This window comes from Natrix helvetica, assembly GCF_964273705.1.
Source record: "Natrix helvetica genome assembly, chromosome: Z".
Taxonomy (NCBI): domain Eukaryota; kingdom Metazoa; phylum Chordata; class Lepidosauria; order Squamata; family Natricidae; genus Natrix; species Natrix helvetica.
Genome location: NC_138554.1, coordinates 7,931,706 through 7,943,558, shown reverse-complemented (window position 1 = coordinate 7,943,558; position 11,853 = coordinate 7,931,706). Strand labels below are relative to the sequence as shown.

General features: G+C 46.8%; 1 protein-coding gene across 1 annotated transcript; it reads right to left on the bottom strand.

Moving 5' to 3' along the window:
• Nucleotides 1-8,654: 8,654 nt before the first annotated feature.
• Nucleotides 8,655-9,602, bottom strand: LOC309401245 (olfactory receptor 6M1-like; the record flags this gene model as incomplete). The annotated part of the gene is made up of 1 exon (XM_081970313.1): nucleotides 8,655-9,602. One exon carries the CDS (start codon nucleotides 9,600-9,602, stop codon nucleotides 8,655-8,657), a length of 948 nt encoding a protein of 315 aa, XP_081826439.1.
• Nucleotides 9,603-11,853: the final 2,251 nt, after the last annotated feature.

The window sequence follows — 11,853 nt, the reverse complement described above, 5'->3', positions numbered from 1 at the left end:
TTCAATGTTTGGGGAACGTAGCATTCTCCATTCGCAGTGCTTTTGAGAAGGTGCCTTGTCTTCTTGGAATATGGATGCACCTCCCTGTGCAATATCTCCGACTTTTGTCTTCAATATCTTCCCATAGCAATGAACACAGAAGTAGCCTCAACAGAGCTAGTGACTGTTATGAAACATGAGGTATAGGAAGAATTCAATTCTCATGGGTGAAGATCCCTTAGGGACATCTTAAGGAACAAAGTAATGCATTGCCAGCCATCTGCATCAAGTATCCTGTATCTCCTTCTAATATAGATGACAAACTCAAAGACAGAGAAAATCATTATGGGCACGTTACCCATGTTTTGTGGCTTATTTTTGCATCTCTCATGCAACACACCAAGTTTTGTTGTGGCTTGTTTTTGATTTCACATCTATGAACTCAACCTCTGTGATTTTTAAACCACGATCTAGGGGTTTGTTATTTATTTATTTTTGAAGCATAAACATGCAAAAAATGTTAGGTCATTTCACTAGAGTGATAGGTAAATAATAATGTGCCCACCGGGTTTCCGGGCATTTCATCAGCCCCGGGCCCTGGGTAAGGGTGGTGGGGTGGCGGTAGTTATTTGGGAATGTTTGGAGCCGAGAGAGTTCACTGTTCCTCAGATACCCGGGTGTGAGTCCCTTGGTGTGAACTGGGGCCCAGGGAGGCAGTGGGGCTTGCTGATTGTATACTTGGCTCCTCGCTATGTATCAGCAGCCCTGCCCGATCTCCTCGAGCTGATCTCGGAAACGGCAGTTGAGACCCCCAAGCTTCTGGTTATGGGGGACTTCAAGTTGCCGTCGACGGGAGAGGCTTCTGAGGTGGCTCGGGAGTTCATGGCTTCCATGACGGCCATGGACCTGACCCAATTAATTCAGGGCCCCACTCACGAAGGTGGTCACACACTGGACCTTGTTTTCGTATCTGAACAGTGGACGAGTGATCTGGGAATGGGGGATTTAGTCATCACGCCCCTGTCATGGTCTGATCACTCATCTCTCTGGCTGAACTTCCCTGGCGCTACCTCCCACCGCGAGGAGGCGGAACCAGACTGTCTAAGCTGGTACCTCCCCAGGCACCTGATGGAACCGGATAGATTCCAGACGGAGCTTGGGCCAATACCTATAGCCCTGACCCGCTCCCGGTCGGAGGACCTAGCGGCCGCCTGGAATAGGGCGGCGGCTGGGGCCTTGGACCGGGTTGCGCCTTTGCGACGTCTCCTGCGGTAGCGATCCACCCGGGCTCCTTGGTTTACCGAGGAGCTGAGGGTGATGAAACGCCACAGGAGACGTCTAGAGAGCAGGTGGAGGTCCTCACGCTCCGAATCTGATCGAGCACAGGTAAGAGCCTACTTGCGGACTTACCTTGTGGCATTAAGGGCGGCCAAACGTAGACATTGTGCCGCCCTTATTGCGTCCGCCGATAACCGCCCTGCCGCCCTGTTTCGGGTGACCCGCTCCCTCCTATCACAGAGGACGCGGGGGGCACCCCTGCAGGGAAGAGCAGAGGAGTTTGGGGAATATCTGCAGGACAAAGTCGCTCAGATCTGGAGCGGATGGGCCCCCTTCAGTGGACCGGACGAGCCGTCAACAGCGAGTCTTGTGAGACCACTCTGGGAGGAGTTTGACTCTGTTGCCCCCGAGGATTTGGACAGGTTACGTGGACGGCTGCGACCCACCACATGTTCAATGGACCCGTGTCCCTCCTGGCTGGTACTGGCATCCTGGGAGACGACACGAGGCTGGCTTCTGGGCCTGGTGAACGCTTCGTTGGGTGAGGGATCCTTGCCAACCGCCTTGAAAGAGGCGGTGGTGAGGCCCCTGCTCAAGAAGCCTTCACTGGACCCAACGGAACTAGCTAATTACCGTCCAGTCTCCAACCTTCCCTTTTTGGTGAAGGTTGTTGAGAATGTGGTGGCGCAGCAATTTCCGCGACACCTCGACGAATCCGAATATCTATACTCACGCCAGTCCGGTTTCCGACCCGGGCACAGCACGGAGACAGCCTTGGTCGCGTTGGTTGATGATCTCTGGAGGGCCAGAGATAGAGGTTGTTCCTCTATCCTGGTCCTATTAGACCTCTCAGCGGCTTTTGATACCATCGACCATGGTATCCTATTGCGCCGGCTGGGGGGGATGGGAGTCGGAGGCACCGTTCTACGGTGGTTCGGCTCCTACCTCTCTGACCGGACGCAATGTGTGTTGACAGGGGGGCAGAGGTCGACCCTGAGGCCACTCTCTTGTGGGGTGCCACAGGGGTCGGTCCTCTCGCCCCTCCTGTTCAACGCATATGTGAAGCCACTGGGGGAGATCATCCGTGGTTTTGGGGTTGAATACCATCTGTACGCTGATGATACGCAGCTGTACATCTCAACCCCAAACCACCCCAACGAGGCTGTCGAACTGATGTCCCGGTGCTTGGAAGCCGTCGGGGTCTGGATGGGGGACAACAGACTCAAACTCAACCCCTCCAAGACTGAGTGGCTGTGGCTACCGGCACCCCGGTTCAGCCAGCTAATTCCATCGCTGGCCATAGGGGGTGAACAACTCCCCCCTGTGGAGCGGGCGTGCAATTTGGGCGTCCTCCTAGATGCCCGGCTGTCTATGGATGACCATGTGGCAGCCGTGGCAAGGCGGGCGTTCCACCAGGTTCACCTGGTGCGTCAATTGCGCCCCCTACTGGACCGGGATGCCCTACGCACGGTCACTCATGCGCTGGTGACGTCTCGCCTGGACTTCTGCAATGCCCTCTACATGGGGCTTCCCTTGGGACGCATCCGAAGACTACAGCTAGTTCAGAACGCAGCCGCGCGGGTGATTATGGGGAGCTCAAGATACTCCCATGTGACACCTCTCCTGCGTGAGCTGCACCGGCTACCTGTGGTTTTTCGGGTGCGTTTCAAGGTATTGATTACCATCTTTAAAGCGCTCCATGGCACAGGACCCAGTTACCTGCGGGATCGTATCCTCCCGCACACATCCCTACGACCAATCCGCTCTCACAGGGAGGGACTACTACTGGTGCCGTCCACTAGGCAGTGCCAGGGGCGACGCCTAGGGGTAGGACCTTCTCTGTGATGGGCCCAACCCTCTGGAATGACCTCCCCCCTGACATTAGAACTACCACTGACTTCCGTTCCTTCCGTCAAAAATTAAAGACTCACCTGTTTCAATTAGCTGGCCTGGCACATTCTTAGTTTTTACCTCCCGATGGATATATTTTAATGGGTAATTTTGGGTAATATTTTAACTCTTGGGTTATTAGAGTTTTTAATGTACTATATTTATTATTCTATATACAGTCTTGTAACCTCCTCCACCTACGTATTTAATTATTTAACTGTTTTATGTATGTATTTTATAACGCATTTTAGTGACTGTACACTGCCCCGAGTCCCTTTCGGGAGAGGGGGCGGTCTATAAATACGAATAATAAATAAATAAATAAATAAATAAATAAACAAATAAATAAATAAATACTTTATTTACAGTCACAGACCAAAACACAACCACTACAAAAGAGACACAGTAGCCAGTCACCAAGAGCCCAACTAAGGGAGGTTACAGCTCTCTCCTCTAATGGTCACAGCTCTCAAGAAAAACCTGGAAACCTGAGAGGTGATGTACGAGGAGACATCCCCAAGGCAATGCACAATCAAGCATGGTAGGGTGATAGGTAAACTCCTCCATGCTTTAGCTTGTGTTGGTTCAATATAAATTCCATTTTCTTAAAGCACCAAAAATCAGGATAAGATAGGATAGGATAGGAAAAGATATTATGGGATGGAATAGAATGGAATAGAGATTAGGGAGTAGGGAATATAATAGAATACAAAAGGGGATAGGATGGTGTTTGTGGCACAGCAGGATCCGGTTGAGCTGCTGCTGGACTCGGATAGCGAGGGATCGTTTCAGCCTGCCCTGGGTGATGTGGAAGACCCTGTGGAGGTTGCAGATTCAGAGCAGGGACCAGAGGGGCTGATTGGCCACCTGTCAGGCCTGTAGTTATGTTTCTTTTAGGATCTTTGGCCTGCCACACTTTCTTATAATTTCCTGTGCTGTTTCATTAGTGTAGTAGTTGGGAGGGGGGAATAGAAAGGAGTAGGATTTGTGGAATGTATTGTTGTCATTCTTTTATAGAAGCTCAAGGTCATCTTTTGTCTCCGCACCTCGACACCTGACCGGAAGCAGAGGGGTGTAGATGCCAGCGTGGAAGATGATGATTGGAACATGTGATGGATTATGGGGTGTGGGGAGAAGATCATGAACTTTCAACTGGGTGGAATTCCAGGAAGAACATTAGAGTTGGAATTCCATAGACGTGCTAACTTGACTGTATGATTAAAAGGGAACTTTAAGGATGATTCTGCCTTGGTTTCTGATTGATTTCATACATGGTATTTAGAACGCTGACCCCACCAGGAGGCGCCTGAGGCATGGAGCAGTGGGGAGGATCAAAGGCAGTCAGCCCCTGATGTTAGAGTGAGAAGGGCTGAGAAACTAAAGCAGCAGCTTCGCAGGCAGGCTCACAGACGATAATTAGCACAGGTGGTTGTAGATTGGCCCCTCCCAAGAGAGCTTATAGGTGAGACGTTGGGAGGGGACATTTGCAGGAAACAACCGTTCGAAATTAGCAGTGGAGAAAGTCAATGTCTTAGAGCCGTGTTTGAATATCTGGTTTGTTGTTCTTGTATTTTGAGTTATCTGAGCCCTTAGCCAAAGGGTTTGTTATCTTGCAATTAAACAGTGGCAAACAGCCAAGGCTGTGTTTTGGCTTGTTCACAGGCGTGGAGAGAGGGGGGTCAGAACAGGATGGGATAAGATGGGATGGGAGAGGAGAGGAGAGGATGGGATGGGAAGGGATGGGATGGGAAGGGATGGACTAGAATGGAATGGAATAGGGAATAGAATAAGAAAGGAAAGAGGATGGGAGAGGAGAGGAGAGGATATGATGGGATGGAATGGAATAAGGAATAGAATAAGATAGGATTGGATAGCGTAGGATAGGGAATAGGGAAAAGGGAATTGAAAAAGCACCTTTGGGACAACCATGACCTGGATGACTGAGAATCTCCATAGTTATTTAGTGAAAAGCAGTGCTGTGTTGAACCATTGATGGTGTATGATCTACCCGGAATGTCACAACATATGTAGGAAATGTATCACATTTTCTCCACTGGAGGCCCACTACAATGAACTGAAAATTATCGGTCTGTGTCTGGACACAGGATCTTACATGTTTCCTCCCAGCTTCTATATTTGCACACCTCTAAATATCTAAGCTGGCTCAGTGGCTAAGACACTGAGCTTGTCAATCGAGAGGTCAGCTCTTCTGTGGCTCGAATCCCTAGTGCCGCATGATAGGGTGAGCTCCCGTTACTTGTCCCAGCTTCTGCCAACCTAGCCGTTCGAAAGCATGTAAAAAATTCAAGTAGAAAAATAGGGACCACTTTTGGTGGGAAGGCAACAGCGTTCCATGCACCTTTGGCATTTAGTCATGCCAACCACATGACCACAGAGACGTCTTCGGACAGCGCTGGCTCTTCGGCTTTGAAACGAAGATGAGCCCCACCCCCTAGAGTCGGGAATGAGTAGCACAGATGTGCGAGGGGAACCTTTACCTTTACTAAATATCTATAACTATTTTTTACACCTTTTTTGTTCTGTTCTATTCCCCCTTTGCCAATATTGCTCATATATGACTTAAATTATAACTGGGGAACAAATCCATTCATATCAACTTTATTTTTTCTTTTAGGTTTCTTAAAATAAACTCAATTGATACTGCAACACAAAAGGATGATATGGCAGTTTCAGGGGTGAAAATACAACAGTTTGTTTAGGGACCTTTCGAAGATAAAACAGTACTGAAAAAAAGTGACTTATGGCCATTTTTCACACTTATGACCACTGCAGTGTCCCCATGGTCATGTGATCAAAAATCAGATACTTCGCAACTCTCTTGTTTATGACTGTTGTTGGGACCAGTGGTGGGTTGCAGGTGGTACGCCCCGGTACGGGCGTACCGGAGCCTGTCCGGAGCACCGGATACCGTTCCTGTACGGTGCTCCAGAGGGCCCACCCGCCTGCCCGCCCGCACTCCCTTTAAGTCTTCGGAGCTTCCGCACATGCATACGGTGCATACAGCGCCTGTGTGATGATCCGCTGAGTCCATGTGGACACCGCCGGGCCCGCTCCAACCGTACCGGAACCCACCACTGCCTGGGACCATACAATCACATTTTGCGACCTTCTGACAAGCAAAGGCAGCGCTGCATACTTAGACATATATTAGAAATTACCATATTTTGGGGACTATAAGATGCACTGAAGTATAAGACGCACCAAGATTTTGAAGAGGTCAATTTTAAAAAATAAGTTTTGCCCTCCCTGGCCCCCAGGAACACTCTGCAGGCCTCCCAAATGCTCTGCATGCCCCTTTTTGTGGTGAAAAACAGGGCATGCAGGGAGTTTGGGAGGCCTACAAAGAGCTCTAGGGGGCCCGAGAGGGCAAAAATGCAATGCATAGGGGGTCTGGGAAACAAAAAACAGGCCCATTGTTTACAGAGGGTTTGGGTGGCCTGCAGAGTGCTCCTGTGGGCTGGGGAGGGCAAAAAGGAGCAAACAATGGCCCATTCTTCTCAAAAAATGGGGCATGCAGAGAGTTTGGAAGTCCTGCAGAGTGCTCCATGGGGCTTGGGAGGGAAAAAAACAACCCCATGTTTGTGAGAAAAATGCGCCTGTTTTCACTCAGTTTTGCCCTCCCCAGCCACCAGGAGTTCTCTGCAGGCCTCCCAAACCCTCTACGCGTCCATTTTTGTGAAAAACGGGATTCACGGGGCAGGATTTCATGAGGCCAAAAATGCTGTATTCAGTGTATAAGACACACCCAGATTTCCACCCTTTTTTTTGTGGGGGGGAAGGTGCATCTTATACTCTGAAAAACATGGTACGTCACTAGTTACATTCATCTAATAGAAATGTAGAAAGTTTGTTTGTTTGTTTATTGGATTTATATGCCGCCCTTCTCCCAAAGGACTCAGGGCGGCGTACAACATTAAAAAAACCACATATTACAAAAGTTAAAAAGGAAATTAGAGTATTCAAAAACAAACCCAATTAATATTAACACTAACCTTTTAAAAATTAGATTAAAATTAACAATTAAATCAATCAATTATTTTATTTTGTTCAGGACAGGCTGGCTTGCTGGAAAAGCCAACTTTTTAGGGCGCGTCAGAAGGACCGGAGGTCGGGGATTATGCGAAGCTCCGGGGGCAGCTCATTCCAGAGGGAAGGCGCTCCCACAGAGAAGGCTCTCCTCCTGGGGGTCACCAGCCGACACTGTCTGGCCAACGGCACCCTGAGGAGGCCAACTCTGTGGGATCGCAATGGACGGTGGGAGGCTACTGGTGGCAGTAGGTGGTCTCGCAGCTACCCTGGGTCTAAAGTAAGAGCCAGGAAGAGGGAAAAATCAAACAAGAGATGCTGAGATGTAAGAACAGAACAGAACAGAACAGAACAGAACAGAACAGAACAGAATAGAATAGAGCAGAGCAGAAGAGAACAGAGCAGAGCAGAGCAGAAGAGAATAGAATTCTTTATTGGCCAAGTGTGATTAGACACACAAGGAATTGGTCTTTGGTATACATACAATTCAGTCTCTCAATGTACTATAGTGATAGATCAGTATCATAGTCATTGTAAAAATGCATTCACCATAAAACATTAGATGCAAACAGTCAAACGAGAATTCTCATCCCAATAGAGGAGAATTTCTGTGCTAATCCTCAGTCAAGATCAGGATTAGAAGTAGAAAAAAGAAAGGCAACAGTTTCACAATGTCGATTCTTTCCCAACCCTGAACTATCCATCACGACATGAAAAACACACCTTTACAACAATTAACTCTGTTGTAATTGTGGCCCTTGCCCACGTTGTTCCCTTAGGAGGAGCAGAGAAGTCCTTGCTCTTCTGGAATGTATTTTCGAGATTCCAGTCTAGACTAGCGATAGCCAAATCTGGCCTTAGGTTTTGCCTTAGTTTACCTTCCCGATGAGCAACTGAATTGGAAGATCATTTAAAAGCAGTTCATTACTGCACCCTGATAAAATGGGCTCTCCCTATGAAAAGGAGGACCTAGAGACCCATCTTACATCCCTTTTCTATAGTTAACACAACATAGAAAAATGAAAGGGGAAAATTGGTTGGACAAGATAAGAGAAAACCGTTCCTTGCCCAGTACATGAACTACAAAAGCTCGTTTGAAGTTAGATAACCAGATGCCAGTTGACCCCGAGAATCTTTTCCTTATCAGGAGATAAGAATTCCTTCTGTAAATTATATCATTGCAGTTTAGGAATGTTAAAAGCTGTCAAATCAATCCATGCAACCATACGGTAGAGGTTTTCCTACATTCCAATCTGTAATAAGCCTGAACATAGAAAATTAATCAAATTAAAATATGAAATAACTATGTTAAGTAGCAGATTACAAAGTTCATGTCGTGTGCCCCTTGCTACCGCAGTAGATGACAGTTCTCTCATCCATGTATTAATCAAATCCAAGTCTGTTTAAAATGGTTTGAGATCAGCCAAGGTTGGCAAAATCCTTCCAACGATCCTTCCTTCTCACAAAATACGTTTGTGTCCCTGCCAGCAGTCTCGGAAAGCATCTTTGACTTTCTCATTTCTTAGAGTGTAAATAAATGGATTCAGTAATGGGGTAACCACAGCAGTAAGAACGGCCACAGCTTTCTGGGCATCTCGTGACCGACCCTTGCTGGGCAAAGAGTACATGAAGATGGCACTGCCGTAGAAGATGGAAGCAACTGTAAGATGAGAGGCACAGGTTGAAAAAGTCTTCCTACGACTGCCACTGGTCTGCATCCTCAAGACAGTCACAATGATGTAGAGGTAAGAGACCACAGTTACACACAAAGAGCTGAGTAACGCCAGAGCAGAGAGGCCATATTCCAGAGTCAGGAGCGTATCGACATCATTGCAAGAAAGCTTGACCAGTGGAGCATAATCACAGAAGAAATGATCGATAACATTAGAGCTGCAGAAAGACAGTTGGCTCAGGAGAACAATGGGGCCAAAATTATTCAGGAGAGAACCAACCCAGCATGCCAACATCAAATTCACACAGACCCGGCCATTCATGATGATGGTGTAGCGCAACGGATGGCAGATAGCAATGTAGCGGTCAAAGGCCATGACGGCAATCAGGATGATCTCACAGGCACCAAAGAAGAAGTAAGCGTAGCACTGAACGAGGCAGCCCAAGAAGGAGATGGATTTGTTCAGAGAAACTAGATTGGTCAACATCTTCGGTGTGATTGTCAGAATGAAAAATACCTCCAGAAAGGAGAGGTTGCAGAGGAAGAAATACATGGGGGTTTGCAAGCGTACGTCCACGCATACCAGAGTGATGATCATGAGGTTCCCAGCCAAAGTGAAAACACACACAACCAGGAGCAGTGAAAAAAGGAAGAGTTCCATGGGCCTTGGTAGTTGGAAGCCAAGTAAGATGAACTCTGTCACTTCTGTTGTGATGTTTTGAGTCCTAGTCCCCATCGTGAATTTGCTGGTGGAGAAAAATCCAGTGAAGACACAACCCACTGCAGATTGGTGCCATTAAATATGCCTGCATGTATGTATGTCTGTCTGTCTGTCTGTCTGTCTGTCTGTCTGTCTATATATCTACAGTATCTATCTATCCATCCATCCATCCATCCATCCATCCATCCATCCATCCATCCATCCATCCATCCATCTATCTATCTATCTATCTATCTATCTATCTATCTATCCAATATCTGTATCTGTATCTATATTTATATCATCTGTCTGTCTGTCTGTCTGTCTGTCTGTCTGTCTGTCTGTCTGTCTATATATCTACAGTATCTAGCCATCCATCCGTCCGTCCATCCATCCATCCATCCATCCATCCATCTATCCATCCATCCATCCATCTAGCTATCTAGCTATCTAGCTATCTAGCTATCTAGCTATCTAGCTATCTAGCTATCTAGCTATCTAGCTATCTAGCTATCTAGCTATCTAGCTATCTATCTTACCTTCTTCTCTTAAGTCCCAAGTTCAAACCTGGAGACCTCTCATCAAAGAGTGCCAGACAGAGCCTCCTGAATCCAAGCAACTGCGGTCTACCCCACCAGGTTCCTTCTCTTAGAAATGCACCAACATCGAAATGACCTCTACCAAGCAGCAGAAAATTGAGAACCGATAGTCACCTGTCCTTCAGAATGTGAGTCTGCAAAAGAAGACACTTGGGTCGGATCACAGCTTTTCAGTCACTGAATACCTGTATGGGTTGGATTTTTTTTTTCCAGAAAACAAAAATTTGTTTTATTAAGGAAGGTGGCATTGCTGCTGTTATGTGATATTCACTCAAAATATTCCTTTGGGCAGAATTAGCCTGCAATGCTTCACTGTAACTAATGTACACAGGAAGGAAAGAATTAATGAATGAAGGAATGAAGGAAGGAAGGAAATAGCAACAGCACTTACACTTATATACCACTTCACAGTGTTTTACAGCCCTCTCCAAGTGGTTTACAGTGCATTGACCTGTAGGCTTAGAAGCCATTGACGATAAAGCTGAACTAGAACAGTTCCTTTCCCAGTTTAAGGTCCACATATCTTATAGCTCTTCCTATGACTATGGTCACATGAAGTGTTAATACCACTCTATAATGCCTTGGAAAGACCATGTTTGGAATACTGCATCCAGTTTGGTCACCACGATGTAGAAAAGATGTGGAGACTCTAGAAAGAGTGCAGAGAAGAGCAATAAAGAGGATTAGGGGACTGGAGGCTAAAACATATGAAGAACGGCTGCAGGAACTGGGTATATCTAAGGAAAAGAAGGACTAGGAGAGACACGATAGCAGTGTTCCAAATTACTCAGGGGTTGCCACAAAGAAGAGGGAGTCAAGCTATTTTCCAAGGCACCTGAAGGCAGGACTAGAAGCAATGGACAGAAGCTAACCAAGGAGAGAGAAGCAAGCTAGAACTAGGGATAAATTAGAACAATTAATCAGTGGAACAACTTGCCTCCAGAAGTTGTGAATGCTCCAACACTGGGAGTTTTTAAGATATTGGATAACCGTTTGTCTGAAGTGGTGTAGGGTTTTCTGTCTGAGCAGGGAGATGGACTAGAAGGCCTTCAAGGTCCCTTCCAAGTCTGTTATTCTAAGAAATGTGTCCACTTCCAATCCAATCTTCTTTAGACTGGCATTCTGCCTAAACATAGAATATGCTTGCATTTTCCTCCATCCTTTGACACTTTCTCCCAAAATGAACTCAGTAGATGACTAACTCCTAGGCAACAGCACTATCCCTCTTGACAATCAGTTAAATAAATCAACATTTAAAAAGTATAAGTTGAGATACCTCCTTGGAGAGATTTGCTAATGGGTTCCCCAGAGAGTAAAGTTTGGAAATAAATTTATTCATTCTGGTGGCATCAAAACTTTAATGATATTAGGCTGTTTTTTCCTACTTGCAGTGCATATTGTAGAAAGTTAGCAGCCACTTCTCATTCCCAACTCTAGGGGGCGGTGCTCATCTCCATTTCAAAGCCAAAGAGCCAGCGCTGTCTGAAGCCGTCTCCGTGGATATGTGGCCTGCATCACTCAATGCCAAAAGTACACGGAACGCTGTTACCCTCCCTCCAAAGGTGGTCCCTACTTTTCTACTTGCATTTTTATATCCTTTTGAACTGCTAGGTGGGCAGAAGCTGGGACAACTAACAGGAGCTCACTCCTTTAGGTGGCGCTAGAGATTCGAACCACCAAACTACTAA